The sequence below is a fragment of the Gambusia affinis genome, linkage group LG05, assembly GCF_019740435.1.
Source record: "Gambusia affinis linkage group LG05, SWU_Gaff_1.0, whole genome shotgun sequence".
Taxonomy (NCBI): Eukaryota; Metazoa; Chordata; class Actinopteri; order Cyprinodontiformes; family Poeciliidae; genus Gambusia; species Gambusia affinis.
In genome coordinates this window covers 3,422,521-3,449,627 of record NC_057872.1, presented here as the reverse complement: position 1 = coordinate 3,449,627, position 27,107 = coordinate 3,422,521, and the positions used below count along the sequence as shown (strand labels likewise).

The 27,107-nt window shown below is 39.5% G+C and overlaps 2 protein-coding genes across 2 annotated transcripts; both read right to left on the bottom strand.

Moving 5' to 3' along the window:
* Nucleotides 1-377: 377 nt before the first annotated feature.
* On the bottom strand, nt 378-9,860 carry cep76 (centrosomal protein 76). The gene is made up of 13 exons (XM_044115842.1): nt 9,627-9,860; nt 8,830-8,985; nt 8,626-8,710; nt 8,322-8,546; nt 7,706-7,891; nt 7,326-7,423; nt 6,789-6,917; nt 6,131-6,319; nt 3,848-4,014; nt 3,051-3,210; nt 2,703-2,876; nt 1,487-1,704; nt 378-760 (listed from the first exon to the last, which is right to left on the bottom strand). Exons 1-13 carry the CDS (start codon nt 9,687-9,689, stop codon nt 622-624), a joined length of 1,989 nt encoding a protein of 662 aa, XP_043971777.1. The 5' UTR covers nt 9,690-9,860; the 3' UTR covers nt 378-621.
* Nucleotides 9,861-10,919: 1,059 nt separating this feature from the next.
* On the bottom strand, nt 10,920-26,452 carry ptpn2a (protein tyrosine phosphatase non-receptor type 2a). Its single transcript, XM_044115841.1, has 9 exons — nt 26,191-26,452; nt 24,324-24,414; nt 24,104-24,204; nt 23,908-24,006; nt 20,351-20,488; nt 18,830-19,039; nt 17,136-17,300; nt 16,084-16,268; nt 10,920-14,229 (listed from the first exon to the last, which is right to left on the bottom strand). Exons 1-9 carry the CDS (start codon nt 26,245-26,247, stop codon nt 14,043-14,045), a joined length of 1,233 nt encoding a protein of 410 aa, XP_043971776.1. The 5' UTR covers nt 26,248-26,452; the 3' UTR covers nt 10,920-14,042.
* Between the last annotated feature and the right edge of the window lie 655 nt (nt 26,453-27,107).

Genomic DNA, 27,107 nt, shown 5'->3' with positions numbered 1-27,107 from the left:
AACTCCTTATGCAGTTTAGCATGTAGATGTGTTTGACGGTGAGCAATGGGTTGAATCATGGACCCCTCATATCAACAGATTGCACAACGGCTCCAGGTCAACTGCCTAAAGGTCCAGCTCTTTTTCCAGAGCAGGCAAAAGTGCTTTAATATGTACACCTCTAGGACTCATATAGATGAGTCTATCTAGAGCTTATTTATACGAGTCCTAAATATTGATGAGTCCACTTAGTACACACTATAGGTCCTAAATGGATTCATATAAATGAGTTCATTTACGACTCATCTGTACAAGTCCTAGATGTGTTCTTGTTAAACACTTGAAAAACAGTTAAGACATGCACTCTGAAAATATTTATTTAAAAAAGTGTGCAGTAAGTTTGACAAATTTCAGTTTATTTGCAAAATATAAATAGAAGAAATAGTCTTTACATATAAAGATTCTAACATACAAAATAAATGTCAAAGCAACATCATTCCTTTAGTTCATTTCAGTTCTGTGTTCTTGTGGACCCGCTGGTTCTGTTGACCATCAGCTGGGCCTGGCTTTGTGTTAGTAGAACCTTCCCTGTGGTCCATGTGCAACACGAGGCATTATGTAGGTGAACATTCTGCCTGCTGGTCAGAGTACAGAACGGTATTTACAGGCAAACATCATCCATACGGCGCAGGCATTCTCAGGATACACAAACACCCGAACTCGAACGGCGAGCCTCACATGGTCGCCACGACAACACACAATCTCCTCGCAGAATGGCGACCTGTAAGAAATGGGGACAGAGCTTGAAAAAGTACTTCATTAACGCAAAAGAACCATCAGATACGCAGAGGTCAGAAGTTCAATCAATGTTTTTTTAAGCACATGTTGGAGTATTGCTTTGGAAAAGGTCAGAGGAAACGGCAACATTCAGAATAACATCCTCAATTCAATTTAGTTTATTTATGTGGCACCAGTTCACAACAAATGTTGTTTCAAAGCACTTTAAAGCACAATGTCAAAAAAAAAAGAATTTCAATTCAATCACATATAGATTCTAAATGATCCCAGTTGTCAAATTGTACAGTATGCTCAATTAATTATTCAAAGTAGATTCAACACTTCTAAGGAAACCCAGCAGATTGCATCTTCAATTTCACAAAAATGTTTTTTACGCTTGCTTGAGGTAGTTTTTGGCTTTTCTTTCTATACTTACCACAAGTATTGACAGAATACTTAAACAAGCACTTTTAATAGGATTTTTTTGTTCATGGAACAAAAAACAAGCAACCACTAACTAGCAGATACTGAAAATCTTAGCACAGTTTCAGTTACTACACTATCTTGAATTTATAGATTTTTCGACCGTTCTTTTGTAGCATCATACTTACAGAGCACTTCTACTTTTGCTTTAACAAATATTTCAAACAAAAATACACTAAAATTAGTATTTAATTAAGTAATAAGGCCCAAGGATCAGATTGTCAATGTAACTAGAACAATGTAGAACCTGAGGCAGGTGGCGAAGGCTCTGCGAGCGTTGCGGTGCAGGAAGTGAATGGGGAAGCCTTTGAAGGTGTGTCCGTCTGGCACGGCCCTCCTCACCGCGTCCTGGAACTCCTCGTTGCCACAGGAGACGCCGGTACAACGCTCCATTTCATAAGCCGACAGGGCTGAGGACAGCAGGTAGGACAGGTGATCGTCCCACACTGTAGCCAGATCGAGGTCCTGGAGGACAAAACCGACAAAACAGAAAGGCATTTCTACGTTTTCTGCAAATGATTCCATCAACACTACTTGGTCAAATGGTACTGAAGGGGACAGGTTGTTAAAAGTTAAAACCCAGAAATCATACTTATTTGTTCTGCTATTGAGAAGATAGAGTCTACAGAAATACACAGAAAAGTAGACAGTGGTCTTGATTCGTCAGGAGCTACACAGGAAGTAGCTACTGACGAGAAGAGAAAGTCGGGAAATAAATGGCCTTAAGCTGGGAATCAAACTCAGGACAGCTCCATCAAGGTAAACACCCTCAGCACATGGTACACCACCTCTACCACTAAGACACGACATCACTGCAGCTTTCATTTTTAAAGGGGCAGTATTATGTGTTTTTCATGCAAATTATGTACAATCAAGTAACTATGTTAACATCAGTTGTTAAAAAAAATGCTATGTATATCAACAATGACTTTGCAATTTAATGCCTTGACATTGGGACTCTGTCTCTTTAAAAACTTCTGCTCTTTCTGAAACTCCGCCTTCAGGAGGTCATCACAACACTGATGCTCTATTAACCCTTCAACAACGTTTTTACCAGCGCTGCTCTGAGAAGTTCTCTAATAATGAGCTCAGCAGATGAGCAGTTCCACCAGGTGTTTGCTAATTGCTGCTGGCTAGTCTGAAGGAGCTGAGTGGGGGAGCTGTGGGGTAGGGCTGCTCTGTGAGGCATAAGGTGGTAGCTTAGAGATCGCAGGTCTGAGGAGGAGCTGCGTCTCGATGGCGGAGCCAGGTCCTCCCAGGCATTTTGCACGAGTGAATGGTTGCCACGGGAGATTTAAAGATTTCTCAAACTTGCATGAAAGAATTAAGTATGTTTTGATGAAGGAATAACATTATAACGTAAAGCTAAAAATAAGACAATTTTTCACAAAACTGTCCCTTTAACTCATCACAGAAACTCCTAGCCCTCAAGCAACAGCACCGTGTTCACCGCCGAGTTTTACCTTCCTGTGTTCCGAGACCAGGAAGCGCATCTCCAGCTCCAAATGGTTGCTGACCTCAGCAGGATCCAGAGACGGAGCACAGAGAGGAGGCAGAGGAGGTAAAGAGGTGGTGGAGCCTGGAGCACAGACCGACTTTAGAGCCTCTTCACTCATCGCCTTCCAGCGTGACTGATTCTGAAGGGAAAACGGATGGAAAACATGCTCACACACACCCAGTGCACAGCATTCACAGTACCTTGTTGTCATTTCTCATGGCAACATGACAGAAGTTGTTAATGATCCTACGCATTAAGTGTGGGCAACCCAATGTTTCTCTTAAAGGAGCTTTGCGGTTCACAGGGATCCTACCTGGAAGTCAAACACACAAAGCTCCACCGCGTCAGACGGCTGGCAGTTGGCCAGTAAGATCTGGTGGTTAAAGACGCAGCCCACGGTGCGATAAGGGGACGACGGTTTGGGTTGGGGGACCAGTGGGGGAGCATCTGGATCAATGGGCCGGTGCAGATACCTGATCACATAAACACAGGAGAGGTCAAATCCGTCCCACAAGAAAAAAAACATTATTTAGATCAATTATAAAATGACTATTTGTCACATATTTCATTGAACATACATTGTTGAGAAACAGGAATACTCTACTGACACACACACACTCCTGTTTCACTATGCGTGTCGACTTGCGCTGATTTCCATTCATTTCTGTGGACTAACCCTGGCCTTTTTCTAACCGACTCAAGTACATAACTAACCCTGACCAGAACTCAATTCACACCTTAGTCCTAAATTTAACCTCTAATCCACAAATGATGTTTCCACATTGTGATGACATGGCAAAATGTCCTCACAACTACAAACGTTCACACTATTTTGGTCATTTGTCAAGAGTAAGTCCCCCCAATGACAGCTATACAAGTACACACATGCAGTCTACTGCCCTGATGAACAGTTTTTGAACATCAAGAAAATATTCAAAATGTGTATTTTCATGGAGATATTTTCAAATTAGATATATATCCCTGTACTTATAATTATATTCACATTTCTATGAGTGCAATGATCAGATCAACGTTAAAAACATTCCTGTTCCAAAAGGTGTACGACCTGTGGTGTGTCTGTGTTTGTAAGGAGGTGAAACTAAATTGTACCTGTGTGCCGTCAGACTCTCCCAGAAAGTGACGCTCCCGTCGGTACCTCGGGTCAGAACCCAGGTGTGTGGACCGCTGTTGACCTTGGTGCCCACACACACATATGCATCCAGTCCGAAGCCCAGCAGGAGGCTGCAGAGCAGAGTAGCGTGGTCCTCACAGTCTCCCTGAGGGAGGACAGACAGAGCTGGGTTGGGATCTATGGGTGGTTTGGAAATCCAAAAGGCAATAGACCTTATTAATGTTTGTAAGACACTAATTAAGGGGAGAGATGCAGGTTACTAGAACTCGGATGTGAAACAACAGATTAACCGTGACGTCTGTGAGAAAAATTAAGCTACTTAGACTCCGACTGCTCCTGGCTGTAGATCTGAACAGAAAAGATGTTGTTTTAACATACTTGCCTAATTCATCACATTGCTACCGTCCTGTGTTTGGAAGCCCCCCGCCCTCCAAAAAAGAAAACAATATCTTGTTCTCGCTGCACTGCGTGTCTTTCTCAGAAGTGTTGAACACACAAAAGACCAGCCTGCCGAAGAGGAAATGAGCTCTGTAGCCAACAAATTGGCTCTAACAGTAAGCAACTCTAATTTCACTTGTGCACCTTTTCCAGTAAAATGGCCTCGGCCGAGTAGTGGGGGCTGCAGCTTCAGGCTACGGCCAAGTCAGGGTGATGGATGTTCCCCAGAAGTGCTAATATGGACGGTAGCATCAGAACAGGCTGGGGTCTGATGAGGCTAAATTAATTTTCCCTGGAATGAAACTCATAAATCACAGTTGACAAGGGCCACTTTGTGAGAATTGTGCTGTGCCTGTCTTGCCAGCCTCTTCACTGAGGAGAGGGACTGAGCATTTATCCTGAGGCACTCTGGGAAATTCCCCACTATCAAATGCAGCAGCCAGTCAACCCTGCACAAATCTCCCTTCCTCGGAAAGAACACAATCCGTCCTACTCAGAAACGCGGAACGTGTGAAGGCAGCTGAGCAGAGTTGAAGTGACGCTTTCTGACGTCTGGAACATCATTTTAGCTGCAGCAGGATATCTTGTCCCAAGCAACAGCTAAACCCAATCACTAAAGCTATTATGAGGATAAAGTCTATTAATAGTCTTCCAAGTAGGAAGAAATTAAACAGCTATCTACCACTATATGTGTAGATTTATCTGTAATTTAAAGTCATTTTAATGGAAACTCAAATGAGGTTTGTGTGCCACTAAAACTGAAGAGGTGGTATTATGTGTTTTCCAGGCACATAGTGTAATTTTACAGCACATTCAAGTAACTATGCTAACTTCAGTTGTCATAAATATGCTACATATATAAAATATGACTTAGAAGAAATTTTATTTCGTAATTTAACACCTTGAAATTGGGCCTCTGTCTCTTTAAAACTCCTGTTCTCAAAGGCAACACTTGGTGAAACCAGCTATTTTGCACAGCTGACTAGTTGCCATGGGAGATTAAAGGATTTCTGAAACATGCAGGAAAGAATCAAGGCAACACTCCAGGTGTGGGAATGACATCATAATATGATGTAAAGCTAAAATAATAAAAATAAAAGTCAATATTACAAAAAGCTGCCCCTTTAAACAGCATGCTGCAGATACTGAATAAAATGTATCAATACTGATACAGTATGTGAATCCACTTTGCTGTACATCTTCTTGGAGTGGTTGATGGGATGTAGATACGTGTGAACATCAGATGAGAAAACAAATCAGAGACTGGAGTGTCATAATATGTCACATAATTCAAATATATAAGCCTGATAATATAATATAAATATTAGGCCTATGTCTAGACTTTCACTAAGTCCTCACAACTTCTTTGTTTATTTTTTGGCAGCATTTCTGTCGTAGATTTCCTGCTGTGCTGAAGAGTAAAGACACAGACTGACAGTAGGATACTGTGTTCTTCTGATGAGGTTATGGTTGAAAGTTAGCAGGGTTCGTTTGTGCTGATTTGCCGTGTTTGTCGATTATGGACAGACATTCTAGAAAGGTTGTGGCTCATTCAAACACAACTTTTCATTTTTCTGTCGAACCTTTTTAACAAGCCGCACCTGTTCAGTCTATTTCCAACTTGAAATGCCAGGAAGGCTGAAGTGTTGAAAGACGTGCAACAGAAGTCAGAAGTCATTTCCTTCATGAACAATGGTGCTAATTTGAAACTGAGAAATAAAACACTTAGCTGGAGGTTTAGTAGAAGAACCTGTAAAACTGCTACTGCCTGACTCCGATAGTGATTAATGAGCATTACAGTAAGTGCACTGCCATAAACTCACCTTCCCTCTGCACAGGAAAGCCATCAAAGTGCACCACTGCTCCTGCTTGCCCCCTCCTCCCACCACTGGTGCCCTTTCATGGGTCAGCAGGCTGACGAATCGAGCGGCCTGTCGAGGGCTCTCCAGCAGCCGTCCGGCCCGGAGGACGCGCACGTAGGAACACACGGGCCTGTTGACACCGTTCTCATCCTGCAGACAGGGCAGACTGTTTACTGCTCAAATTAAGGGTGCACTAATTGCAGTTTTCTGGTCGATCGCCAATTACCGACCTTTAAAAAGCCTGACCTGCTGATTACAATTTTGGCTGAGACCGACGTTTTTGTCTGAAATGTTGCTAAACATAGCAAGAAAGTTGCTGATTTGGAAACCGTGGGGTGGCTGCTGTTCACTGAAAATGTGCAGACATGACCTGGTGGAGCAGTCTGTCAGTTAAATCTTTCTTGCTGCAGAGCAAAAGGGGACGGTGGTTGATTTTTAGACTTTTGCCGAGGTAAATAAGATTGGTGGATGAGATCGGTTTCACATGTAAGTATCGGTCGATAACCGATAACCCAAAATCAAAGAAATCAGGCCAGCTTATCGGCTGTGAGTAAAGAAAGAGATTGCCCTGTTAATTGAAGATTAACTTAAGAAGAGTTGAATGAAAAATCAGATGAACCTGGGCAAAGATCTTGACCAGCTTGGACTGATGGGACGGTCGGATCTCCAGGAACTCTCTCCACCACTGCTTGGCGTATACCAAGAAGAGCCTCTCCTTCTCTGCAGTCCTCTGCCTCTCCAGCGATTGCTAAACGCAGAAAACACAGAGGCATCAGCGCCTCCATTCAGAGCTTTCATGTTTCTTTCTCAGCACCGCATTGATGGTTTTTCCTGGGAGGACTGACTCTGGAGAGCAGTAATGGAATTCTGTGGTAATAATTCAACATTTGCTCATTCAGGAAATTAAAAAAAAAAAAAAAAAAAAAGCAGAAGAAAGTTCTCTGGTTAGCGAGAAAGAAAGTTTTAAATGCTAACATCTTGGCACATTTTTTTGTAAAACAGCTCCATGAACCTTCGCAAAAAAACGTTTTAAAGGCGGTTTATCTCCAATAAGGGAGGGAACTATCATTAACCTTTATTGTTAATTTTTATCGTTAACATTTAACTCCATGTAGCCGATCCAAAGCCCCCGTTTTCTACATGCCGCTGCTTTTACCTGTGTGATGATGACATCGGTATTCAAAGTCTCTTGGAGAGGAGGGAAGAGCTCCAGACTGACAGTCAAAACACCTGCTGGGATTTTACTCTCACTTCCTGGTGACACACAAACATATCACTAAATAGCTTTGTGCTACTGACTTCCAAAGAGAAATACAGACTCCACTCTTTGCTCCGTTTATCCATCTAATTTCTAATTACAACAATAAATAAAATGAAACTGAATCCACATGGAGGAGTCCGTCTTTCTAAACGTCAATAAAACCTATGGTAGCTGAAAATGTCTCAACATTCAATCACAGTTTTTTTTTCCTCGGCTTTAGAGAAAAGATGCAAAGAACAATGCGGCTGATGTCGCCGCTGTCCGGTGATGCTCACCGACTCCCATCATCTCCACGGCGAAGCACGTCTTGCAGCTGGGCGAGCCGAGGACGATCCTCCAGTCCAGGAAGTAGGACGAGACCAGCGTCGTTTCACCGGAAGTGTCTGTCTTGATCAGCACCAAGTGAACTGTGTCGCACATGGACAGCATGGCGGTTGCATCCACCATCTTACTGCCGTCTCCTGCCGCACCGCAGACAGAAAAAAAAAAAAAGAAATAAACAGCTGGCGTATTAGGATGACTTGTAGAAAAGGACGGAGTGAAATTTTGCCAAAAATATTTAAGAAATGTTGAGATTTATCTGAGTTTCAAAATTTTACAATTTTCGATTTCTGAAACTCTTCTAGAAAACTCTCAAAATTTTGGAGTTTACTATAGCAATTTTTTTACTTTGGAAATAGGAATTTTCTAGAAAAAGGTTGAAAATTTCTGAAATTAATTTCAAAATTTGTGAGTTTTTTTTCTTGCAAATAATCAACTTTTGGAGCTCAGAAATATCCTTGTTTATTTCTAGAAAATTCTAAGATTAATGTAAAAATTTCTGAGTTTTTCTGTGCGACATGCCCTAGTAGATGTCTCGTGATTGCATTCGCTTACGCGGTTTCCTCTTACCAAAGCTGTCTCTGTGGATCTCTAGAAGAAAACCCTCTTTCAAGTCAGGTTCACAGGCACAAGGAACCGGTTTGGAGCGGAACCTCTGGTTGCGGAAGTGCAGGTAGAGCGTAAACGTGGGACACACCTGACCAGGTAGAGGCTCTGAGTCCTGGAGGTGCTCCAGAAAGGCCTTACCTCCAAGAACTTGAAGATAGAGGTATCGCCTTGATGGATCAAGATTAGCTTAGAGAGAATCAAAACAAATTAGACCGAGAACTTAGTCCATTTATTCCCATTAAGCATTATGAGTGACGTCTCTTACTTTTCTTAAGATGCGTACTATCTTGGTCAACATGATGACCAGCAGGCTTGGACAGAGATTCTGCATCAATATTTGGAGCACTTTCCTATCACAAAGAAGTAAGAGATAGTACTTTATTTGTGGCATTTAACATGTTAGAAATGTAAAACAGACATCTTCAAATGTTAACCTCAGTCTGTCACAGTCTGCAAAACGGTGGCAAACCTGAGTGAAGTGGAGGTCTCTCATCACATCGTCGATGATGCCCCGGCGTTGGAGAGCGCGTACAAAGTCTCCCTCAGACAGAGGCCGACGCGCCGAGCCTTCATCGTCTTTTATAGTCTCTGCCAGGACTTCTCGGATTCGTCCATGGACGTCCATCTGACGGGCAGAAAAAGATAAAACTGCTAACCTTTCCATTGTTTCAAACTGAGAAAATGACACTACAGAATTACAAAAAGAACTGTACAACTGTATATCAGCAATTCTGTAAGAAAGCATAAATTAGAGTTGAATAAGCAGCTTTAGGTGTGTTATCTGGTTATTATGTGTGGGTTTTCTAGGATAGTAGAACACTGTTTCATAAAACAAAAGTGGCAAACTATCTTCAGAACATTGTTCATTTAGATTTGTTGTAAAGAAACTCCACAGATCTGAATCTGTGGGCACTTGTGAAAAATCAAGAAAATAAACTGAAGATGAAGAATAAATTAAAATGAAAGATGTGTCTTAAAAGTAGCATAAAAACTTAATTAAAGCGTAAATATCTTCTTTTTAAATAAACCCGTAACAATAATTCAAATAGCCAAATTTAACAATACGACATATGATTAATCATTTAATCTTTTTCTTAAAAATAGGTAAGTATCAGTTTGCTGTATTTGCAAATTTAATTATTAGGTATACAATCGACAGAAGAGTCATTTGGAGAATTAAATAAACGTCCCTGTCGAAAATGGCCAATACAGAATAAAGTTACTGCTTGCAAAACAAAAAAATTAAGGGTGATACGGTTAGCTTACCCTGAGGAGATGGTTGTGTATTATCTGTTTCAACTCGGAAGCTTTTTCTGGAGGAAGACACATTATGAATAATTAGCTCTAGCGGCCAGTCCAGCGAAGATGCGTACACAGCAGATATACACACATATATCCGTTGTTGCTTAAGCTAGATAAGATATTTGTAAACACTTGTCAGCTCTGCCTTTTTTGTTTAGACAACCAACTGCCAGTTTTAAACTTAGGAGAAAAGGAAATAGTAAGACCTCCACATTAATGCCTGACGGAAAAGGAAAACAACATAAAAAATAAAGCCTACAAAGTTACATTTAAAAATTAACAAACTAAATACGGAAGTAAAATTAATATCGATATTTTTAATGTAATGCGCATTTTTTAAAATTCAACAAAATATAGATTTAACTAAATAAAATGTGTTCAGGTGTCATATCGGTCGCGCCAGGATCCTCACCACTAGCGACTACCAGAGAAAAGGACCCGCTTCTTATTTGTAGTTCAAAATACATTCTGTTCCTGGTGGAAGCACTTCAGTGGGTGGAGTTCGAAGTTAAACCAAGCAAAATAGCTATTTGAAATATTCAAAACGAAATATCTAACATTTACGTGTATTAGTTCTGTGGTGAGAACAATCCCAAGATAAAGAACTTAATGTTTAAGTCCTTTTGCGTCGCAGTTAAATAGTGAAATTATTTCTTAAAGCATCACACTAACACATAAAAAGCACATTTTATGTATTTTTATTTTTGTTAAAAATACATAAAACGTGTATTTAAAATATGTTTTATGAACGCTATACTCTTTAGACTTGATTAGATTTTCAATGAACTTCTAATGAATCCAGGAAAACTATATTACTATTATAGTAGAACTATAATTCATAGACAAATTTATCTTCTTGGCCATGAGCTCATATTTATCTGCTACTATAAATAGTGTGCAGAGGTAAGGAAGAATGCATGGAAGAATTGCTTCTAACCAGGTCGCCATAACAACTATTAAACGCCAATTATATGCAAATCTCTTGGATGGAGGTGACGCCACACAAAACCTGTTCCCATTTAACAATCACACACAAACATGTGAAGTTAGCTTAACTCTTTTTGAACGTTAACTGAAACTGTGGTTTAGTCAAATGAGATTAAGATTGAGCTTTTTAGCAACAGAAATCATCCAGGTTTGGCATGGATAATATAGGCAAAATCCTAACATGTTAAGCAGGTGGAGGATCTACGATGCTGTGGGCTTGTTTCCCTTCCAAATGCACAATGAATAATATGAATAATTAGAAATACCAGATTTTAAATACATTTGAACATTTATTTTAAATCTTAAAATAAACACATGTTCTAATTGGGTATGAATTTTGACAGTTAGCAGGGACACCAAAAATTGTCTGTTTTTTGCACAATCCCCCACTTTTTCCTTAACATTGGATTCATTTCTCCGCACACAGTAACGATTGAATTTTCCTAGATTTTTAGTTGGAGTATGGCAACGGATCATGATCAGAGTTGTGAGCAAACATACCTGGCTGTAATGCTTCACACAACACAGGGTTGCATTAAAAAAAAGGATTTTATTGTGTGTTGTTTTTAATACAACTTGTTTTTTTTCTCAACACATCCCAGCTGCCACATTCTCCTTGTTCATAAGTATGTAGGACTGTTTCACACATCAACCCTGAAGACAAAAATACAGTCGATCTCAAAAGTGTGCACACCCCAGTGCGATGCCAGGTAAAATGGTCAGACTTTTGTGATGTAAAGAAATAAAATGACAAATCATTTCCAAAGTTTCTCATCTCCACTGGAAAATATAGTGGTGGATATAAAAAATAAAAATAAACACCAAGCCTGTAGTATGCACACACACCCATATTGGGACTGTGCCCATAATTCAATAAATTAGCATTTGGTTGAAGTTCCTCTTGATTCAGTTTCAGCATTTAGTCTTGTTGAGTTAATATCTGTCACCAGTTATGATGGATTTAATAAAGTGAACACATATGCATACTTTCCCTTAAGCAAGAGTGCATAGGCAGGTTACAAAAGATCAGAGGGTTTTCATTTTACAAAGGTATTAGCCAGGAGAAGAATACAAAAAAATAGAATTAAATATATTTATACCATGGCACAGTGAACATACTAATTAGAGAAAATATGGGACAAAAAGCAAAATATGGGAGAAAAGGGACAAGAGGAAATATGGGTGTTTTTCCCAGGATTATTGAGAAGGTGAAAATTGCTCAGGGAGGCTGACAGCAGTACTGAAGACCTTCAGGTCTGGTTGTGATCAGTATGTACAAGCAGTGGTCTCCTCATGTCTGCTCCAAGAAGCTTGGCTACCGTTCTTCACACCGAGTTGTTTTCATGTTTGTGGAAACAACTCAGTGTGAAGTACTAGTGAACCTTGGCCCAAAATCTTCAGACGAAAAGAGATTTTATTTCTCTGTATCGCCAGTCCAAACATAGACCAAACCAATTTGAGAAGAGCTTCTCCAGAAGAAAATTCAAGAGCTGTCCTGAGAATCAGACAGATTTGGAGTGGGCAACTATTGTCAAGTCGGTATGTAGGATTGCTGATGTGATGGTAAATGGACTTTTCCACTCCTTTTGACCCCTCCAAAGCACTTTACACTAGAGTCACATTCACCCATGATCTACATTTATACACTGATCGGTAAGCAATTTGGGGTTCAGTGCCTTGCACAGAGACACATCAACATGCAGCAGCTGGAATCGAACCTATGACCTCTCAATTGCAAGACAACTACTCTATATTGTCCCATTTATATGTGAAAATATTTTGGAACTGATTTATCAGGTGGAGGCCTGAACAATCACATGGCTCAATGACTACCTGACAAAGACTGACGGACTGTGTGTTTAACCAGGCACTCCGCTGCACAGCAGCACCGCAGGGCTCCGTCCTCTCACCATTACTTTTCACTCTGTACACTTCAGACTTCCAGTACAAGTCAGACTCCTGATTTCTACGGACTGGACTTGGGACTCAACGGTGAAGCTGTCTAATTCATGTGAGTCACAACATTTAATTTTTCTCTGAGATGCATAAAGTATTCTTTGAATTTTGAACAGAATCATATTCCAGGGGAATATTTTTACTTCACAAAAGCCTGGTATTTTATCAGGGGTGTGTACACTTCTGAGCGCCAGAGCGTATCTTTGGACTTCTGTGAAAACTAAAACCTGTTTGCAGTAAGCAGCAGCAGCCCATCAGCCATCTTATTCTGATGCTCAAGACATTTGGTAGAAAATGTATTTAATGTGTTGCACAACAGATTCTGTTAATAAAAAGGCAGCTGAACTGTTAGCATACCTTGGCACTTCTATTACTTTAGGAACATTTGCAGATTTAATCAACAATTTCTGCCAACCTCAGATTTAATTCAGCTCCTACATGCACTGCTGTAGCTACAGACTGGTCCCTGTTAACTGAAAAGCAACCTGGTGATGCTATTGATTCAAATGAAGGAGTCAAACAACAAAATACCTCATGGGTACCATGAGTAATTTCATTTAGTAACACAGGTGTGAGTTATGTCAAAGGGTTAAGAAGAAGAAAAAAAAAATACATTCCACATCCTGGGAGTACAAGGCTTTAGTCATCCAGGAGCTGGCCTGGCTGTTAACCACCTGAACACAGACAGCTTCGCTTTGGTTTTTCTCAACAAAAACAACAGCAGGAAAACTTGGACCCAACCAGTGGGTAAATACATGCAATAAATGGCAAGGAACCTGGCAGACTGTATGATTTACATAAGATTCTAAATTAATCTTATTAGTGTGGGAAGAAAAAAAAAAGAAAAAAGATATGCCCTGCTTATTAACAGTGGAAGAACAGTGGCCGCCGTAGAAAACCTGGGTCAACATGCAGTTTATCATAGATATTAAAAAAAGAAATCCCCAAGTTAACATCTTCAGTCTGGGGACTTCTCTACATTCTAAGGGTTGGATCAACAGTCGGTAACAATGACTTTGAAATGCAAAAATGTATCCAAAGATGATAAACACACATTTGATCATTACAAATAAAGAATGCAAAAATAAACTTGTCTGATTTTCTTTTTTTTTTCTATGTACTGCACCTTTAGTAAGTTCCATTCAAAGCCATGTTTCTATGACACAGTACATTCTTGAACAGTGACAACGAGAGGAAAGAAGAAAAAAACTAATCACTGTGCTGGCACAAAGATCCTGAGATGTTACTATTTCTGTTAAGATCTTATGAGAAAAAAATATACACACTCGCTTGATCTAGTGCTCTTTAAGCATTTTGACCTTAATAAATACCCTCAGTTATGCACATGTTACCATCTACGGCTACTTAAAGAAGTACCTAATCCAAGGTACCGGTGCAAAATAGGAGTCAGTTTCTTGAGGGGGAGCCAGAGTTATTTTAGTGGAAGTACATCCAACACAAAACGGTGACAGCCAGCGCAGCCCCAGAACCCACGCTGAGCAGGACGGGCCTCCAGTACTGCCACTTCTCCTGCTTCTTCTCTGATTCAGTCAGTTTTTGTTTCATCTCCTGGACCTTCTGTGCTGTGCCAGCGATCCTCTCCTCACGGTGCCTCTTCCTCAGCCTAGCACACAGCAGAGAGTTGAGCAATGAGGACAACATGCGAGCAGTTCACAAATGACAAATGCTGTAGGGAAAAATAAAAAATAAAAAACAAAGTGGCGAACAAGAATAAAGGTCGGTGTGATCAATTGGAAATTTCACCATGGTGGAATTTGGTTAACTTTTCAGTTTGAGTTAGGAATCCAAGATACATCGGCATACAAATCAGAAACAGCAGATGTGAGTTATTTTTTAACAATAAGCAACAAATCCATTAACAGCATGATAAAATAAAATGAGTTTGATTATTTCTTTTATGGTGATTAATATTTTTCGAAGGGAAATTCTGTTTATAGCGATCATAATCCATTTCATTTATGGTTTTGGTTGTGTGAGCTTTGTACTTCAGTTTCATTTATTGTTTTTGGTTTATTTATTTTGAATATTTAAAGTATCTTCCAGTTCCAGTGTAAAGGGTTTGTTACAAAATTAAACTTTATTTATCTTTGAGAAGGTGAACTTGCATTATTATGTCAAATACTAATAAACTACTTGAAAATGGTCTCATAACAACAATGTTATCATTTATCGCAATAATTACTGGAATAATTGATCATAAATTAAATGCTATTTTGACAGCCCAACATCGGTATTGGCCAGATGACTAAAACTGGGTTGATATTAATGACTAATATTTATTTTCATCTATTTGTTGTGTGTTTTAGGAAGGGGAGGGGAGGACGTTGGTCATGTGGTTTCTCTTCAGTCACGTGACAGTGAGTCATGCAGAACAGGATTGTGTGGTTGTTTAAAGCAAAAACGAAATTTAGGATGTGACCATTTTTACAGTGTCAAAAGCGTAGGGAATGTACACGCAATACAGCCATCACAGCAGTATTACTATCTGCCCAAATTTTTATATCGGTGCATCTCTCCTTGGAGTGGCCTTAACCGATGACCTGCTGGTCAGAAAGTTGAGGATCTGGTTGGTGAACGACTAAGGTTTGTAAACACAAAGAAAACAAGGAAAACTGTTTTGTTTAACATCTAAAAATCAAAACCATTGAAATGACAACAGGAGCAGTCCAAAGCTCCTGCGAGTGTCTAATGACGATTTTTAATTGTTATAAAGAATAATGTCTTATGTTTTACTCCAGTCCTATCCAGACCTGAAAAAATGACTAAATCAAATTCCATACATTTCCAGGCCTGAGAAGGCAGCCTGAGCTGTTCCTTCAAAGAGCTGGAGCTAAGCCGGTTCCGGCTCCGTCTGTCACCGCTCACCAATTAGTTGCTACCTTCAGGACCTTTCATTGAAGTGGCAACAGAGCGAAATGACAAGGCACTGACTTCAGTGGGGCTCAAAATATTAGAGCAAAGCTGGTCTGATTTATCATCTTAGACTTTCCCAGCCCTGTCTGTCATGGAACGTGTTGGATTTAAGAAGGTTGACAGCCCTGAAACCTACAGGTTAAAGTCCACATTCTCCAGGGAACACAGCAAGAGACTGAAGATGTCTTCGGTTAGTTAATCCTGACCAAAGTTATGGTGCTGATCACTAATATATGATGCTGAAAATAGTTTAAATTTCACATCACTTTGTTTTTCTTTCAGTTTGAAAAACTGTTTACAGCACTGTCTCTCTCACACACTGACACAAAGCCTCTCTCTTGATGAAAATAAGTCTCTAGAAAGAAATAAACAAAATATGTTATTTTAGTTGATAAGATTTCTTTAGTCTAACAGTTAGAAAGCTTTTAAAAATTAACGCTACATTTTCTATCAAAAACTGTCCACAAATCCTTAATCTGTGCAACTCGAGTGACGTTTTTCTGTGTGAGGACACTCGTTCCAAATGTGCTGAACTATCACTTACTGCACAGAGTTCTCTGCCATACTGTGGCAGTCTGAGTCCCTCGATGAGAGGTGGTCCCCTCTGCTGGGGTGTGGCTCCAAGCAGGGGCCGTTGGGCCTGCTGGCATTGAGATGAGGTCTGGGCGGAGGCGTTGGCGGTCGTAGATCCGTCTCCGGTACTTCTCTGCACAGGCCAATCTGTGGGTTCTGCAGCAGAGGTCAAGAAACACAAGCATGGGCAAATAGAAGCATGAAGGAAACGGGCAGGAAGCCAGGAAAGACTTTCTAAACTTAGAACCCATTCACATTTTATGATGGTTCAAGTCATGTTCAGTTATTGGTTTGTCTTTTGTCTGGAGCATTTTTTTTAAAAACAACATCGTATTTTCTTAAGTAATAACAAGAAGATTATTGATCACAAAAATGCCATGGATGATGGGGAAATAGATCCTTTTACATGTAATATTGTTATGTCATATTGCGGAGAGGTAGGACTGCATGTTACCTTGGGAGGATTTGCTGGATCACCTCAGCCACAAAGACACTGATTAGAAAGCGAGTACAACTGCCTTGACTTTAACACTGAAGCACAGTCCACTTTCCGTTCGGTTTGTCCAGTTCAGTCCGTCTCAACAGTCTGTTCTAAAGCTCCGCATTAATACGGACTGTATGTTTCTCTCCTTTCTGCTTGATTTGGCTTAGGATTCAAATAAACAATATAAATTCAAAGGGGATTTATAAGCTAATGCTAACCTAAACTTAGCAGTCGTTAACAACCCTCCTTTATACTAGACACAGACTTTTATCAATGAGAAAGAAACAGTAAAGACCCCTTAGCTGCCTGACGAGGTGTCTGTTAATGCTGTTTAAATTCAGAATTAAACAAAATTGAAAGAAAACATAAAAACACTAATACTAGGGAATTTATAGCAAAACATATAATGCTCACTGGAAATTTTTGTGTCTATAAAACAAGTACATTTCTCATGTGTTTCTGTGTGAAACTGGAGCTCACAACCATAGATTAACCCAGCTAGCTAATAGCTCCAAATTAGCATCAGCCCCTGATCAAACCTGTTCTGCAGAGCTGTAGTTCAGAATGAGCTTGGCTCCCTCGATGATGGACATGTAGGAGAAGCGCAGTTGGTCAGAGGTCTGGATCAGGCCCATGCGATATTCCCTCATATCCAGCAGCACCTTCTGTATGTCCACAGATGACGAGCTCTTACTCCTGTCCATCTACAAAACAGATTTATCTGTTTATGGAATACATTTGGAAAGCCTTATTCAGTTAAGCCAATGTTTTCACGCCACACTGAGGCGCATCACACTGCTTAACAGCATGTTACCACTGGGCTTCATGAGGTCACCACCTTGGTGGCTCACAGTGTGTACCTGTGAGTCAGCTGTGCAAATATTTTTAATTTATTACAGCAGCTTGTCTTTCCTGTGTGCTTCCATTTGTTAGTCAATGTGCTGTTCATTGTTTTTACTGATGAGGAACAAGCGTAGATCGGGAATATAGATACGCTCGTCAAGAGTCGCTTGCATTTTTATTTTGTGAGTCATTAGCTACAACATTTGGGAATTACTTAAATGGTTTTGGTAAAGCTTCAATCTACTGATTTAACAGTTTCTGCCATTAGTGGCCATTAGGTAAACATTATAGGGGCAAAGGAGACGTCACACTGTGTGTGTGAGAGAGAAGTCACCATAAAACAGGCTTTTTCTATTGTAACACAAGTAAAATACTTATGGAGTAGATATTTTAAGCTGTTGTGTTGTTGTATAAGCAGCTTGCACTTGTGATTAGCACCATTAGCTAGGTTAGCATGGCTAAAGTGACTGTTTTTGGATGCATTTGTAACAGATTGTAAACCCTTACTGTAATTATGAATTTTCCAAAATACTGCCTACATTTCCCAAATCATGGTGTTTCCATCCTAACCAGATTAAATGCTTAAAAGGATTAAAAATATATATTTCTTTATCCTTCCAAATGTTACTGGGAATTTATGTATCGTAAACACCTCACAGATTTTCAAGTAGTCATCTTTGAATCTTTTCTCAATAGGCATCTTCAGGGATTGAGAAAAGATCCGATTACTGAGTTTCCAACTCGTCTCTCATCAGTTAAAATTTGGTCATCCATGCTCACCAACCAATTTCTTGATATGTCTCTAAATTTGAAATATTTTGAGGTGAGTTTGATAAATTTCCCTTCTGTAGCTTCTGTCTAACAAACCAAATATATTTCAGCTAATAACCTTGAAGCTGGTAGGTAAATAGGCTCTGATTTATACATCACTTGTAAAAAAATAAGAGGGAAGATTCATTCCGCTGTCATTTTCTTACAATTTTTAACTGAGAACAGAAGAAAACTTTCTTGAACTGTTGCTAAAGATACTAAGCTATTGAAAAAAGAACTAAAAACAATTCAATACAAGTTTATATTTCAGACAAAAAAAGGCGCAAAGCTCATGGTGCTGAATAAATCTGAAAACAGAAAAATTCTTGAATGTGTGAAGGACTTTCCAGGTAATCTCTGACATCATTGTTTTCTGCCTGAATGAACAAACTAAACATACCGTGAATAAGGTTCAGAACCAACATGCCACAACCTCTCTCTCTAGCTTCCAGCCCTCTCAAATATTATCTTAGGATGACTGACTCATCTTACTCAGATACCAAACTAAACGGTTTAACCCTTTGCTCACAGTATAATCAGCAATAAGCAACTACTTCCCATAACAACAACACTCTCTCACCAAGACCAGGCAAGTGTCCACCAAGGCAAACGTCCCTGAGCGTCCAATCCCAGCGCTGCAGTGCACCACTGAGGGCCCATGTTTGGGCCCCAGGGAGCCAGACTCGCGGACTTTGAAGAGGAAGTTGAGGAAAGAGGCGGGAGATTCTGGCACCCCGAAATCAGGCCACGTGGTGTAGTGAAAGTGGTAGATCTCTCTGGATTCCCCCGTCTGGCAAGAAAAGTACGACATTAGTAATGAACCATGTGCAGCACATACAAGTTCTGGCATTTCTGGTTTTAACAGGAAATAAAGACAAAAACAAAGACTGAGTCCTTGTTTACAATCACCCTGTATGAAGATAAAACGGAGGAATTTAGGGACAATGCAACCTTTACAATCCATTCCAGTCATTTCAACCCTCCGTCGAGTTGAATGAAAATATCAACTATAGGAAATTTTAAAGAAGAAAAACAGAAGATTTTTAGCTCGCAGAGCGTGGGTACATTTTCTTCTGTGGAAAACGAAGCAAAGAAAGTGGACGGTTTCTAACCGTTTCTTGTTGATATTCATAGTTACCAACAAGAAAATAATATTACTGGTACTTTAAGGGTCATTCTGTTGTGGGAATTCAATGCAATTCCAACATGAAAAAAAAAGACTGAAAACCTCCTGAAACCTGCACAATAACTACATTTAAAAACATCTGATTGTTTTTTTTACCATTTCTGTCAAAGTTATTAAGAGCCAATGTGGAAAATCCAAAGAACCACTTGTGGCCCCCAGAGCCGCAGGTTGCATCTAAATCAATTAAGCATACGGCATGTTGGCAAGATCTTCCTCTTTTGAACTTTGACCATGCTTTTGTAGGGCCCGACTAGGATTTATGTGATGTGGAAAATGCAGACAGAATTTGACAAACTAAGTGGAATCCAGAACAAAACATAGAATTTCACAAAAATATTTCTTATCAGCAAGTAGGAAAATATATTTTGTGGTTTCTGAAGTATTTTGGCTGCTCCAGCTCCCTGTACCTGTCTATACCTTGTTAGTCAATAAGAGTTTACACACCTACTGGAACTTGCACAATCATTTACTCGTTAAAATAACATTTCTATTCTGTCTTTTTTAATGTTAATTATGTACATTTTAAAAAAGCAACAAAAAAAAAACAAAAAAAAGTTATCCTACTGAGTTGTACGTCTCTTGGCTCACGAGTACGATATTTCTATTTTCTAATTATTGTTTTTAACCTTGTATTCATATATTTTGGAATACTTGGAACTATTTTAGTGACTCATTCTGATGCTGATGTTACACCTGAATTTCAGGCTGTTTCTATTCTATTCTATGGTTGGCTAGATCCGCTCGGCTCCACACAGAGAGAGAGAAAGAAAAAAACTAAATAAAAATTGGTTACCACTGAGAAAAGGCTCACTTAAACACAAGAGTCCTCCAGAAAACAATAACAAAAAAACAAAAAAACTCAAAGTGGAGCAAAAATTTCAGATTATTGCTTCCAATGTTTCATCTCATGCTCACCTTTGTGTTCTCTAGTTCTAGCACCCTGATTGTATAATGGGATTGGTCCTCTTCTGACAACAGTCGAACAACAAAACCCGTGTCAGTGAAGGACATCTGCAGCTCCTCTGAAGTGGGCCAGTACTGAGCACATTTTTCCTGTGGGGACAGAGAGGTCATCACTCAGGCTCAGACAGGAAGCAGCTTGCAGCAGTTTCATAGACAGATGAGTACGTGTGACCTTAAGCAGCATTCAAGACAGACTCACAGACCGAGTTAGTGCCTTTTAGGTGAGTCATTCTCGAAACACCAAGAATCCCACTGTATCTAACAGCAGTGGTGCAAAAAGTGGGTGCCCCACTAGAAGGGGCGCCACATGATGGCAGACAACAATTATTTCTAGTCTGCATTTTCTGTAGTTAACAACCGTTTGTGCTTATAATGTGCCCAGATACACGTCAGAAAGTACTTAGCTCCACAAACAAGCTCTGTGCAGTCCTGGTAAAATAAACAAACAAAAAAAAAGAACACAAAACATAAGAGCTTAAAGTCTTAAAATGTATGACATATTGTGTTGTTTCAGAAGGACTAAGCTGTAATGCAGAAGTACTATGTGAAGAAACCAAGAGCAGCCTGGCTTCGTAGATAGAGACTCAGATTGTAAGTAGCTGCAGATCAAATGCAGCGATTACCTGATGCGCAGGATGTGCACACATCTCTAGCTTTCTGTTCTTCAGCTTTTATGTGGGTGTTGTCCTGGAGCTAACCCATAGCCATAACCTTAGGGAAGCAGCTGTGGCTGTATCCATCATTTTCAGAAGAGCTAAAAAAGCTATTTCCAATGTTTTTGTAAGTTAGTCACTTTACAATACAAAAAAAAAAAGAAAAGGAAAAATGGTTGCCCATTATTCCAGGAATGGACGCTTTAGCAAGTTCCTCCCTGTGAAAGTCAGTCATTCATTGCTCAAAGAAAAAACACTCTTCAGACTTCACTACGTTAAAGTTCATGACAGAGCAGCTGCTAAGAACCAGTATGGCTTGTTTGATTGGGTTGGGAGGGGAAAGGTCTGGAGAATTGAATTGGAACAACACACAAAGGTTTGGGCTTGTTTCACAGCTGCAGGACCATGGCCATGCAGCAGCTCCAACCATGACCTCCTCCGTTTCTCTAGGGTAAACGAGAGGCCGCCTGTCTCCCAGCTGAGGTGTGGCTGAATGTTGGTCGTGATCAGAAAGGTACAACTGACAAAAGGGTCAGGAAGTGGATGAGACCTAGACAATGTCCAGACCTCAACCTGATTCAGAGGCTCTAGTGGACTCTAAGAGAGCTGTGCTTTAAAAACAATACCTGAAAGGCATAATAAACTAAAACACCAAAGGAAGAATAAACCAGCATTCCTGCACAGTGGAAGAGTAATAAGACCATAGAGATTATGATAATATCATATTCTTGTTGCTGAAGGCAAATCAACAACTTGAATTCTAGAAAAGACTGTAGGTCTTAAAAGGATTTTTTTAAAAACCCCTCTCCTTTTCCGGAGTTTTTTGAGTTGATATTTTATTCAGAACAAAACACTGACCCTAGCAGAATGGATGTTGAACTTCAACCAAAATCAGCTCAGATTTGAGCCTGTTAAATGTTTCAGAACAGTTTGGATAGATAAATGTTTGCCATGGTGAAGAATCTTGTCTTCTTTTCAACAGTTTGAAGATGTCTGGGCATTGAGGTCATGAGTTTCTGGAGTCTTGGAACTTGGTTCCATTCTTGACCGATGCAGGTTTCCAGCTGCTAAGAGTTTAAGGTCCTCTTTGAGACATTTTTTGTTTAATGATGAGCCAAATGTTCTCCTTAGGCGAAAGATCTGGACTGCAGGCCCAGTTCAGCAGCCGTACTCTTCTCCAACGAAGCCAATGCTGTTGTTATGGCTACAGTATGTGGTTTGGCATCGTTTTGCTGAAATACACGAGGTCTTCCCAGAAACAAACGTTTTCTGAACGAGATTGCTCTAAAACCTCTAGATACTTTTCAGGGTTCATAGTTCCTTCCAAAACGCGTTTTCTGAACGAGATTGCTCTAAAACCTCTAGATACTTTTCAGGGTTCATAGTTCCTTCCAAAACATGGAAGCTGCTCACAATATCCATAGTCGGCAACAAGAATGTCAAATCTGGATTCATCTGAACATGGAGCACTGTCTCGCTGTGAAACAGTCCAGTTCAAATTCATCATGGCCCACAGGACGCCACGGTAGGTTTACACCCTATTTGCATATTTCATGAGAGACGATTAGGTGGAATCTGCAGATTGCACAGTGGATTATGTTTACTGACAGCGGTTTCCAGAAGGATTCCTGGGTCCATTTAGAAATGTCATCAGCAAAATCATGCCAAAGAGTGACGTAGTTTTCTCTGAGGACCCGAAGTCTATGGGTGTCCAATAAAGGTCTTCAGCCTTGTCCCTTACAGACAGGTTTCTCCAGTTTCTCTGAATCTTCTGATAATCTTACACACTTTAGATGATGAGATTTGCAAAGCCTTTGCACTGTGATTTAGAGGAATGTTGTTCGTAAAAGGGTCCATAATCTTTTAAACATTCCCCATCTACATCTGAAACTCCACACATCTAGGACATCTCTGTTATAGCTAATCATGTTGCAGATCTGATGCAAGTTAACTTAATTAGTTTCAACCAGGTGAATCCTTTCACACATTTCTGCTTTTCCAGACAACATTTGCTGTGCTCCCCACATTCTGTTAATAAAATTTTGTCTCATGTGATTTAAAACTCTTCATTTTATTCAATTCTAAAGAACATCCTCACTTTTCTAGAATTCAGTTTGTAGAAACTACTGAATCATAATCACGTTTTTTATGCAGTTTGGTTTGGTTATTGTAGAATAAACAATAACATACAATTGAACTGTTGTATTTCACGTGTTGTTATTGTTCTTTTGGGTTATTTTTTTTGTAATATTTAAAATTCTAACAATAGGTCAGTTATTTTTCCACATTTTATGTCCTGAAACATAAAACCTCAGAACCAAAGGCAGAAGCACAGTTCCATATAGAAAACACAGAAATGCTTCTCTCTCCCATATGTACAGCTTACAAAGTTTTTCCTTTTCCTCAGTTAAACACCAGAGAATGCTACATATGTGGCCCAAAATTACTCATATCTGTAGCAGATTAAATATAAAGTTAACATTTTTTGGACCAACATCGTCATTCTGACCGGAGGTAATGACGCACAGTAGTGACCTGACTTGTCGAAACACCCCAAACATGACAGAAAATTTGTGGAAAGAAAATACTGAGAAGGGTATAAATAATATCCGTCCATTTTTAAATAAAATGCAGTTAAAACAATAACTTTATTGTTTCAAACTCTATCCTTCTTTGATACCGCTGTATTAAAATTAAATAAATCCTCATCTCTATATATTAAATCTCAAGCAGCTAGAGGTATAAATGACTTAAGGCTGTAAATCTTGTATGTATTAAGTAATAAAAATAGACATTTCCAAACACAATTCTTGTATATAAAAACTTGTGGTCCTCATGTGCTGAGGTGTTACTCACAGATCCTTTCTCTATCACTCTGTTGAGCATTATAACAGCTTTAGAACGTTGCTCCCAGACCATCAACCAGAAATGGCCACACGTATTCCTCAAAGGGCCCTGTCAAAGTGAAAGAAAGAAAAAAAGTTTACAAAAGTGTGGCATACCGAATAGAACAGTGTGCAATACAGTAGCATTGTCTCAATGGCTTCCATACCTGAGTTAGAATGTAAGCTCTCTCGGCTTCTTTTACAGCGACTAAACTCGCGTTAATGTAGTCATTGTCCGCGTTTTCAAGCTTTACCCGACTGTGATCATCTGACGAGGACAACAAAAAAAAAGACAGACGGCGAAGCAATTACCACAATGGAAATTCTCAACCACCATATTGGGGAAAAAAACAAAACAAACAAATCTCTCATTGTGCAAAGACTCACAAGGGCTGACATCTCTGTAGCGATTCAAATTCCTGTTTATTGGAAGCTTAGCTACTTTGTACGGATATTCGATGGCTTGGTTGCGGATGTCCTGGTGCAAACGAGAAGAAAGGTTAAAGGTCAGCTTTTGGGTTACAAACATTTATATAAAGTGATCTTTCATCACTTTGTGATGGAAGGTCTTCCTTACAGTCATTCTGCTCTTCTTGATTCACTTAAACTGTTCCACTTTGCTTGATTGGTTAGCTAGTGAAAAGATTTTCTACTAGCTGGGTCCCTACTCACAAAACTCCATACAGTTACATCCTTAACTTCCAGTGTTCTCAGTCCTGTTTAAGTCACGTTGACAACAATATTTAATTGAGTAGCAGAAACTAACAGTAGCAAATATGAAGGTTTGCTTTAAAATTGAATAAAACAAACAATGTACTGTCTGATACCAGTAGTGGAAATTTGACTTGCATTATTTTGTGCTTCTACTGAAAGATAGTTACAATCTTGAATTTTGTACACCAGTATACGGCTAGTTAAAATGATGTAACATTTTTTTATTGTGTGATTATAGTACCGTACCCCACATGGCTAAAGGGAATTATATGTTTAGTTTCTGACAGTTTCACACCTGTTTGGGTTTTTTGGACTCCTTTTAGACGCTGTGCAGTTTGAGTGATTTTTGATCTTACTCTTTTACTTTCGGACTGTTTTGTTACTGTGGCAACAACAAGAGATTGTTTATATTAATGGGAGCGGCTGATTGCCAATTCAAGAGTCGAAATAATACTTGAACTATGGCCCAAATCCCAGGGGAGTTGAAAAGAGCAGAGCGTGCCAATAACTGATGGTGCCATCCAGGACATTTTACTGTGGAATATCGTCTCTGCCACCTGGAAATTGAGCTGTTAGCATGTTGTGACAGTCATGCAAAAATCTCCAGTCACGTGACTCCAAAAGTACTCTGCAATACTGACTGCTATTGGAATTACTGTCCACAGTGACTCTTTGAGGATACCTGGATGATATTATGGAAAATTTGCATTTCCTTTCAGGATCAATTTTTCTTCTTCTTTTATTTAATTGAACTGAATACATGTCAAATCAACAACCAACAGATTTGGATTAATTTGATATATTATTATGATTTTTTTTAAAGGGTTAACATAATTTATTGTATTATTGTATTTGTATTCCCTTTGGATTTAATAAAGTATTTTTGAGTTACATATTTTTTTTATAGAACTCGTTTAATTAAAATAATGAAACAAGTTGTTTTTTTTCGTTTATATATTTTCTGATTCTGTAGAGAAAGTTGTTTATTTATTTATTTGTGTCTCCTTTAAACAGCTGAAGTCAAATAGCAAACATTTCCCACTGCCTCAGTAAAAATACAAAATTAAAAAAATAAATAAATAAACCGCGCAGTCAGTTTCTACGTTAAACAGGAACTAAAGTATTAAGAACTTAACTTGAATATGACAGATTTGCTAACACTGGTGGTGATAAAACACATGCGTCTTTCTCTGGAAGTCTGTGGCGAGTTCTCAGAAACTGCGACTGACGTCCGCAAGCGTCACCCAAGCAGAGAGCTCCCCGATGCACGTTTCCCAGCTACGGAAGTCAGCCCCCCACCCCCCTGCTAGCGCAGCTCGCTACTTTCTCACAATTAAGTGTTTGCTGGCTTCCTGCGGCTCCCGACCTGTCTGCGCTGCGCCGCGAGACGAAGCTCGTTAGTGAACACAAAAACACACGCCACGGAACAAGCGGGGAAAGTAGTGAAACACAAGGAGATGAGTCTGAGAAGTGAACTGGCTAAGTTGGTTAGCAACCAATCGTCATAGAAACACGAGAGGCCCTCGGTGTCCCGACTTACATTGTAAAGGTTCTGCCATTTCCCGGACGAATCAATATCCTCAAATTCTTGCTGCATTGTGTCGCGGTTGGTGAAGTGAGAAGCCAGCCGGATGACTTCGGGGTGTTTTCGCCACCGTTATCCAACTTACTCCTCTCCTTTAGCCATCTGAAGAGCACTGTGTGTAACCTGATGAATCCCTGCGGGGAGTCAATCTGCCTCTCCTTCACTCTGACTCTCGCGGGTTGCCAGGTTGCGCAACGGGAGCTGGTCATTTTTGCCCGTTTCGTACTTTTGTAGCTCTGGTCGTTATTTGTCGACTTGCGTCATTTCGTGCCCGCCTTGAAGATGTTTCCTTTCAATGTTTCGGCATTGACATCTAATGATACCCCAAGATTTGCTAATCTTGGGATATCATAACAACGTGTAGGGTCTTAATTCAACTGCATATTAGTTTCTGTACTTAATTCAACTGCATATTAGTTTCTGTAAATATTCTAAAATATTTATTTTGGAACGTTTATTTGGGCAAGTTGACTCATGAAACATGGAAATTAAGGACTCATAAAACTCCCTTACAGTAGCTGCATACAGAGCATAAAATTATATTAGATGAATCTTAATCCAACCAAAAATTAGCTTTCTTTAACCTTTCCCTTGCAGGGGTACTACATGTTGTTTTTTATTTAGTGCTCCTAGTTTGCATTAAAATTATGACTCCATTATTATGAAAGCAGAAAGGTCCTCAAAGCTATTTTTAGATTTACACCCCGAATTTTTATATTTTGTAGAATTGCCTGACCAGAACGGAATTAATATTAACATCAGTGGAAATATTTGGTACCAATTTCACAAATCAGTCCGGTTTGACTGATTATATATATTATATATATATTTAATTTGAGGTGGTCTTACTGTCAGGAAAGCAATTATACAGA

Excerpts from the sequence above, each read along its gene's own strand:
- ptpn2a (XM_044115841.1), bottom strand. The coding sequence starts at position 26,247 with ATGCAGCAAGAATTTGAGGATATTGATTCGTCCGGGAAATGGCAGAAC. Across the intron at positions 24,205-24,323 it reads CTACAGAGATGTCAGCCCTT|ATGATCACAGTCGGGTAAAG; the intron begins GTGAGTCTTTGC and ends TGTCCTCGTCAG. Across the intron at positions 20,489-23,907 it reads GAGTGATAGAGAAAGGATCT|GAAAAATGTGCTCAGTACTG; the intron begins GTGAGTAACACC and ends CTGTCCCCACAG.
- cep76 (XM_044115842.1), bottom strand. The coding sequence starts at position 9,689 with ATGTGTCTTCCTCCAGAAAAAGCTTCCGAGTTGAAACAGATAATACAC. Across the intron at positions 8,711-8,829 it reads GAGACCTCCACTTCACTCAG|GAAAGTGCTCCAAATATTGA; the intron begins GTTTGCCACCGT and ends TCTTTGTGATAG. Across the intron at positions 7,892-8,321 it reads GATCCACAGAGACAGCTTTG|GAGACGGCAGTAAGATGGTG; the intron begins GTAAGAGGAAAC and ends GCGGTGCGGCAG.